Below are 9,463 nucleotides of genomic sequence, written 5' to 3' on the forward strand. Positions count from 1 at the left end.
TTTTCTTCCAAAATTTTCAATTTTAATACTTAACTAAAACTCGAGAGGTTCCATTCTAGTTGTTCTTATAGAATTTAAATAGTCCGGTATTTTGGAGATCAGCGGGGGTTTGATAAAACATCTGAAAAGCAGATTTAACTGTCATTAATTATCAAAGTGTATAATACCCATTATTAATAATAATGAATAAATTCAATTTACCATAATATTCAGATGTTTTTTTGATAAAATATCTACAGTTGTAGCCACAATACGTATAATAATGTGGCTCTTGTTTTCTTATAATACTCTAGTCACTTTTATAAATTGTTCAACATATTACAAGATCGACTTATTTTCAACTATACTTTTAAATCACTATATAGGTAATACAATTTTTAACTCACTATTTATAAAATTATATTTAATTAATTAACTTTTTAAAAATAACCGATAATCTACTCGTGTGTGACGGATAGACGATAGTGATGTAATATAGTATTGGTGATAAAACGTGTTAGTCGTTAAATTAACACCTTTTACAAACAACCAATTTTGTAACATAGCCAATATAGATACATCACATAGACTACATAATAACATAATGTTTAATAGTATAACATAAAATTAAATATCATTCACACATTCGATAATAACATTATATTTACTTCGTAAGAGATTCTTGTATTCGATACAAGTCACATATCGTATACTCCACAATCCCGCCGTTAATTACTTGCTTTTTATGAGCTGCTATCCAAAAGGGCATGCTATGAATAAAACGAATGTAATTTTTACATTTTAAATACTTATATATTCAAATAAGTAGGTATCTTTTCTCACTGAATTTAATATTTTGATCGTACTCCATAGTGTTATAAAATCATTATTATAATAAAACGAAATATTTTTGGAATGTGCTTATCTTTTTCCCGGTATTTTACACGTGTTTAATAACAATTACGTATTTAATACATATTATTATGATATTATGTCATATTAAACGACAAATTACAAAATAATAAAACGATTTTATGACCAACACAAACAAATTATAATACAGATAAATAATAATAAACATATTGTATATATTATTACAATAATTATACACTTATAAAAATCAAACAGTATACCTAACCTACAAGTGTTTTAAAATGTACGAGTGATAAAAAATATAATAGTTTTTACCATATAGAAGAAAAACATATTGTAAATCGGTGCCAACACGCAGTATAGGTACCTAACTCAAACTGATTTGAATATACGAGTACTTGATTTTTTAAAGGTTTAATAAAAATTATTTTTTTATTTTGTAATTCGATTATATATTATAATATGCGGTCTTTTTCGAGATATAACAATATATTTAATTAAATATTTTATTGAATTATGTAAAAATGTCGGCGATTTGTTATTCTCTTATAATAGGAATTCCGTCCAAAATCGATATTTGCGTCAGTCTCTTAATGCATCCAGTACGCCAATCGTTTTCTTCCATAGACTCTTGTATGGGATTGCCTAAAACAGATATTTAATCGCGTTTAATTTTAACCTTAAAAATATTATGAATATTAAAAAAACATCTTTACCGGCCAATACTAGTTCTTGAAGATTTTCCAATTTTAAAAGTTTTTGCACCTCATTCCAACTATCGATTGTATTATTACTCATGTATAATACTTTCAGTTTCTTCATTCCTATAATACCTTTCGTTTTTTCAATATAATTATACGATATCCATAATTCTTCTAAAGTATCAGCCAATTTTTCTATTCCATTGAAATTTTTTAAGTTATTCCGTGACAATGATAATATTTTTAAGTTTTTTAAAGCGTCGAGACCATTAATTTTTTCAATACAATTGGTGCTCAATGATAATTTTCTACGAAAAAACATCAAAAATATAAATTGAAAATTATCTATGCAGAATATTTAAAATTAAACTACAAATACTAATTATATAAAATACACACGTAATTAGTAATTATTGTGTATAACAACGTTATGTTAAGTTCAAAAACAAATCATAACACACCAATGGTGTTGCAAATTAATAACTGGTTAAAATAAATAAATAACTATTTCTTTTTTCTTTTTAAAAATGTAATTTACTCGCAATTTTTTAAAACTGATAGGTTAGCATCCATTTTTTCAATTGGTGGCCATTGGAATTGCAAGCCGACATATGTAGCTTCTGCGAGCGGCTGTTTGTTTATTTCCTGCCATTTCAGTAATGCTTCTTTAATTGTAGTTGCCTTTTCCTACAAAATATTTTGATATACATTTTTTAATAAAAATAAAATTACCAAAATAATACTTCTGATACTCACTACCATTTCTCCTGAATAATTACAATATTATGTTTTTTAATGGTTGCATACTACTTTAATATAATTCTGTTTAGTTATATTTTTTGGTTGCTAAGGTTAATGGTTATATTGCTATATTTTTAAATATAATATAATATTTCTGTAAATATATTTATTTAAATGGAAACCATAAAATTTATTTTATTTATAAATAGGTATTAAAATAATGTAAAAAACACCGTAAGCAAAATAATTAGAAATTTATTTATATTACAAAAGACAAAACCATTTTAAGATATTTTGTAGTCAGTAATCAATACACTAACTTTTAATATGATAAATTGGTCCTAAAATAATATAATTTATTTTTTAACTAATAAAACATGGAAGATCCGTTTCTATAAAAAATAATTTTGACTTATATCGTATTAATTTTAGGTAAGGTATTATATATTTGTAGACAATATTATTTAATATTTTAATTGTTGATTTTTATCGAAAGCTTTTTTTTAGATAGAAGCCGGTGGTGTGGCCATTTAGCTATAACGTTTGACATAGTTTTTTATTTATGTAATATTATTAAACTGTATTTTAAACTAAAAACTTAAACAAATTTCAAGGTATAATATTATAACGATTTTGTAAATGTCTGTAAAATTAATTAGGCTTAATAAAATTAGTTAAATTTTTCACAATATCAATATATCACTATTAATTTATTAATAATAACATTTCTACAAAATTGTCTTTGGGTTGTCTGAGATGACTTAAGGATCCAATTTTAAATAAATATGCACTTAAGAAGCTCTTGAGATACAAATATTATTATTTAAATTGGAAAAAAGTGAAACGGGATGCAAAAACCATGCATTGGACTCGCGGTATTGATTTTTGAAAAAAACAATTCTGAATAGAGCTCAGTTTACTTAGTATAGTTTACAGACACTCAAAGTCTAAATCGTAAACAACCGTATCGATTTAATATACATCTATAAATTTAAAAAGCATCCAAAAAACATACAACAAATCGTATTCATTTTTAGTATTGAATTAATATTTATAAATGATATACGAGTAATTTTCTGAGAATATATTATTTTAAAATTTTTTGCCATTGTTATGGTTACAATAATAAAATATAAGGTATAATAAATTATGTATATTATATTATGAATACAATTAATTTTAAATATTATAAAGGTGTAAAATATAGAATTCGGTTTTGAACATAATATTTAAACCAAAAAAATGCCTGTATATTGTATTTTAAGATATAAAAACTATAATAAATTATTTATTTTTCATATCTGTAATATGACTATTATCAACTTATGTGGAATCTTATGTGAAATTTGCAAGCATTTTTACTCGGTGAATAACTTTTTTATTAAGTCATAAAAAAAAACTAAAAATGGAAAATTCAAATGACTTATAAATAATATAAATAATTCAAAAAGAATCAAAATCTTTTGAAAAATTTTAATTATTTATGATTATTCGTTTTTAAGTTACATTAAATAAACAAAATTTATTTTGTTGAAAACTAAATTTGAGTAAAAATTACCGTTTTACCTTAATTTTTTGTTTGTTTTTCCTGATTATATTATATTAGTTTTAACTTAAAAGTACAAACTAGATGCAATTTTTAATTTAAATCCACTCTCAAAGTTTGAACTAATTATCGTGTATACACTAAACAGGCATCATATAAAATCAATAAATTCATCGGTCCACTCAGAATCTAAAATGAATTTTTGTATAAATTATATTATTTGTATACTAAAAATAAAAAAACATATTTTTATCTTTTAAAAAAGCTTAAAACATTATTTATAATTTATATGATATTAATTATATTGTATTAAAAAAATTATCAAGATGCTCAATTATTTATTTATTAATAAAGAACATTTTACATTATTATATTATAGGTATATACAAATTATTGGTATCTGCAGTATATTATATTATATTATTCTTGTTAATAAATGAATAATACAACACTTTTAATTAATCCATTTTTATTTAAATATATCTACAGAGATTTATTATGAAATAGAATTCTACTGTAGTATGTTATTTATATTTTATAAAGCATTACATTAGGTAAAAATAATATGTGTACCTAGAAATTCTGTATGCAAAAGAATTGTTTTAAAAATACAATTTCATAAATTAAACAAATTTCAATAATTATCAAGATGTAGCTCAGTTTATAATTTTAAAATAGTAATTGATAAATTAAAATTTTAGATTACAATACGTATAACCAAATAACCAATTATAATTTATAATTAAAAGAAAATCAACTTTTTTTTGTAAAGATCAAGTACAATAAATATAAGAATATTAGAATAAGTTTAAATAGCTTACATTTTAACATTTGAATAAACTAGGTAGTTACATTAATGTTGTTTATTATTATATTCATTTAGGTCATAGACAACTAATGAGTTTACAATTACGTATACAACGATACAACTACAGAATAATAATTAATAATATTATTTGTAATTTCACAATATATTGGTTCAAAATAATATATTAAACATTTCCATTAAATGGTTCAACTGTTCAAGTTGTAATATTTGTACTGACTTATTTGATCATCTTTTAGAAGTTTTTATTTTTCGCATTTTAAAAGAAAAATTATTCATACCATTGTACGTTTGTCATTTACAATTAACTTCAATCATTTTTTCATATGAATAAAACAAAATACAAATGGGCAATGAATAACTATTAAATATAATAAGCGTGAAAAATGAAAAATATATTATAGACGCACGAACTTTGAAGGCCAAAGATATGTTTTTTGTTACTAATCACTGTACCTATTATACCTACTCAGTATACCTAAAACGCATTTAATACGGCAGATATGCTATATAAATTACATTCACCAAAACACCTATAAAACATTTTAAAAAGCAATTAACAATAAAACATCATTCATTCAAAAATATGTACAGTTATTGCACATTTCTAACTTCTAAAACGATAAAAGTATGTACACAATTAGTCAAAGTGATTCATTTGTACCTACATATAATTTATTATTATCGTCTGTTATTATTTGTTATTTTACGTATCTCGTGTTAGCCTAACAATTATTTTTATAGTGGCGACACAAAAAATAGGTAAGATAATGAAATCTACCGTTGTAATATGAATCTTAAAAATATAGTATTAAGTTATTTTTTTATCAACGACTTTCCCTAGACAAAATCAACACACGAAACGTTGAAAATTTGCTCTAAACAAATATATTCAGCACATATTTATTTTGGTATTTGTATTGAAATAATTTATTTTCCAAAATGAAATAACATATTGATAAAAATAAAATCGATAACTAAACAAAATAGATAATAATGATATGTTGTTTACACAATATTACCCGTCTATTATAATATTTGATTTTTATATGAAAGTAAAAAAGTGTAGGTATACGATAGATAATACGGATGATAAGATCTCAAATATTTCATAACAAAAACATTGATTTTGGATTATGTTTGATTTCGTCAAAAACGTTCATTCTTATAATTTTATATAATTTTAAAAACCTAAATATTATTATGTATATTTATGTAAGTACTTGCAAATTCAATGAATACGCATTTTATTTTTTTTATAACATTCATGTTGGTATTGATATAATAGCGCCAATCAATGAACATGGTCAACTAATAATTTGAATGGGTTATTTCAAGCATCACTATTAATATTCATGTAAATGAAATTAATACTTGGCAATGTTCCTACACAGCACACGCAGTAGTGCAGTACCTACCTTTTTGAAAACAAATTATTGTAAATGCTTTTTCATATTTTATTTATATTTAAGCAAACGTGAATTCTTTAACTATCCAACTGAATGGGATTATACAGTGGAATAACTTTATATAAAAGGTAAAACGAGGAAGTTATTAATTTTCAATAACTTTTTAGATTGTTTTCATTTGTTGGTACTATGAAAGTTAAAAAAGAAATCTTGTGTCCTTTCGATTGAAAATTAAAGACAAATAGATATTGTTATTTAAATTGAATTTCTCATTTACTTTTTAAAAAATTGTTTAAAACTATGAAAACATAAATAAAACAATGTAATTACCAGCTTTTTATAACATATCACACATTTTGGATAAACCAAGTTAATACTCATAATAAACCTATAACCTCAAAAAAAGATTTTTTAATGTAAAAACACAAAACTTTGTTTGTTGTTGTTTGCGTGTAAAAATATGATCATAGTATTATTTTTGAAAATACTTTCAAATTATTTCCTAGTTCCGGATAAACGGTCCCTAAATAGTAAATAGTATTTTAGCTAAATTGCCTATCTAAAACGCCGTACACTTTTAATTGTATTATTGAAATTAATTAAATAAATATTGTACTGCTATAAAATGAATACAGACATACAGTTATGAATTATTATTACTATATGTAGAATTACAATTAATTCATATAATTGTATTTTTATTTATTTTTAGCAATATTGATTTTTGTGAACATCAATTTAAAACGTAAATTACACAATGTAGGCACTAGTTGTTTGTAATGTTTGTATAAGTTTCAGCCCTACATAACTTATATATTAAAAATGAACTAAATTGTAACTAGTTCGAAAATATTTATATTTATATCACGTAAGTCTTAAGTCTATAGCCAAAGTCTAATGGATTTTAGGCTCTCTCAAAGAAAAACTGTACATTTTTTTTAAAAACTTTTGAATTATTTTTAAATATTTGACTTTTTTTTATCGAGAAAAATACAGTTGTACTCACGATTGTTCAGAGATCAAAGTAAAATATGTTCATAAATATGTATATTTCATCAGTATTCGACTCGTACAAGGTATCTATAACACATTATTTGGTATCATACACTTTTTTGATGAACGCAAAAAATTTATAAATTAAAGGTAATTTACCGATGCAATAATTATACAATTCATTTAAACCGTCCAAAACCTATGACAATAAATGAATACTTAATTAGCACTAATATTGGTTCAAACATGTCGATCCTAAAAATATAAATTGTCATCACAATACTGTATAGATGCCGAACATGAAATAATAATCAGAGGTAACGAACTAATGTGTGGAGCTTTGTTAAGGTGTATTGTTATTTTAAAATAAAAACTTCTTGTAAGTACAACATTTTTTCGTAAAAAATAAGACCGAATTATTTTTAGAAAACATCGCGTTTTCGTTTAAAGTAGGTCTAATATTTTTAAAGCCACACAAATGTAATATTATATATCTGTTAAATTGAATTCACTTTATTTAATTCAACATATACAGTTGCATAGGCTTTACCATACTGCTATTTACGCGACTATATACACGTACACGAACACCCTGAATGTTTATTTTTTTTTTCACGTATTAATAAATTGTGCCACGTCAGTCCCACTCTATGAGCCATGAATATTATGAAGTTATGAAAATATATAATATTATTAAGCTTCCCATACACCACCATTTCACTTTTCATACGACCGCCGCCGAGTTTTTCGTAAAAAATCTCCCAAGTGTAGACCTGGTCATTACACATAATATAAAACATTTTAACAACGAGTAGATGTGACCAGAAACATCACTTATAGGTATGGCACTGTTTTCTTACCCAAAAATGTAATTATTGCACTATCTATATATTTATTAATTTTAACTTTTTGTTATTTAATTTTGTCAAACTGTTTCCCCTTGCCTTTTCATTATACAAACTCTAAAACATTATATTAAACCCTTTTGCTATGAAAACACATTTTAACTATCATAAGCCAATAATCTATATTAACAAAACAAAAAAATTAGTCATACTTCGTACATTTCGTAATAAAAATAACATGGTATTATCGTTTTTTTTGTGTTTCAAAATAAAAAATACAACAAAACATAAATGTATTAACATTTAACAATATAAATCCTTTTATTTTCCTGTTTCTCCTTAAGGTGACGAAAAGTTTTAGCATTTTTAGGAAAAAATTTACATTTTGCTCATATTTTACTGCACGTTATGCTTTAATTTTATCTAGTTAATCTTATAACATTGAAAAGACTTTATCTAAGTGGCGTTTCGTGTAAAACTTTCCTAATATCACTAAAATTAATTCACATTTTAAGTAATACTTTTCGTTATAGCCTTTAGGATATTCCTGGAAAAGTTGTTCATCGATAACGAACCGTGTATATGATCGACAGAAATGAGTAAAAACATTGTATTTTATAATTACGTATGCAAACTTTCTCATATACTCACACTTTAAAACGAAACCGCCGAAAATATTATGTTGAAACTTAAAAAAAGTATACATATATTTCCGTCAAAACACGAACATTGATATCAACATTTTAACATAAGTAATTTTATCTCATCAACTTATCATAATATAATATATTATAAGATATAGTACAACAGGAGTTAGTCCTGTATATGTTAGTAGGCCATTTATTGTATCACTTGATCGATTGAAACTTTTTGTAAAATATAAGCATAAATAAATTTGGAAAATGCAAAGAAGACTTTGCAGGAAGTGGAACTAAAATAATTATGAAATTACTGAAGGAAATGTGTAAGAATTATGGTTAAGGGAGGGATAAGTGGAACACCAGGGATAATGATACAAAGATAATAATCGCCAGTTACTTATTTAATTAGAAACATAAATAATAATATTTGTAATAAATATGTTAATCAGTTAATAGTTTAATACATATAATATATTATAGATAGTGTAATACAGAGATGTTGGAAGAAAAAGAATAAATAACAATATAAAATCAGTTGCCGGATAAAGTATTAATGATTATAGTGTAGCAAATTATGACAAAGAAAGAACAACTTAGACTTATACAATTTTCTAGAATAGGATAAGAGAGCTAGGCCAGTCCTCTGACAATAATATAACGATATACTAGACAAAGTGATATAGAAGCTATATTATAGTTTAAATATTAAATATTTATTATTATTTTTATTATTATCCAATTTTATTATGCTTAAATAATAAAAAGAAGAAATGTACTAAGATTACACATTGTGTGCCAATTTATAAATACTAAAATGTTGACTAAGAGCTATTTATATTTTGTATTAATTGTTCAATTGTTCAATTATTCCACGATATATTAAATTCAAGAAAAAATTTAGTAAGAGAA

At 23.6% G+C, this 9,463-nt stretch overlaps 1 protein-coding gene across 1 annotated transcript; it reads right to left on the bottom strand.

The window, feature by feature from the left end:
- Positions 1 to 1,390: 1,390 nt before the first annotated feature.
- Positions 1,391 to 2,315, bottom strand: LOC132924977 (dynein axonemal light chain 1-like). The gene is given in 4 exon segments (XM_060989412.1): positions 1,391 to 1,497; positions 1,569 to 1,861; positions 2,092 to 2,243; positions 2,310 to 2,315. Coding segments are annotated over 4 exon segments (558 nt in total).
- Between the last annotated feature and the right edge of the window lie 7,148 nt (positions 2,316 to 9,463).

The sequence above is a fragment of the Rhopalosiphum padi genome, chromosome 3, assembly GCF_020882245.1.
Source record: "Rhopalosiphum padi isolate XX-2018 chromosome 3, ASM2088224v1, whole genome shotgun sequence".
Lineage (NCBI taxonomy): Eukaryota > Metazoa > Arthropoda > Insecta > Hemiptera > Aphididae > Rhopalosiphum > Rhopalosiphum padi.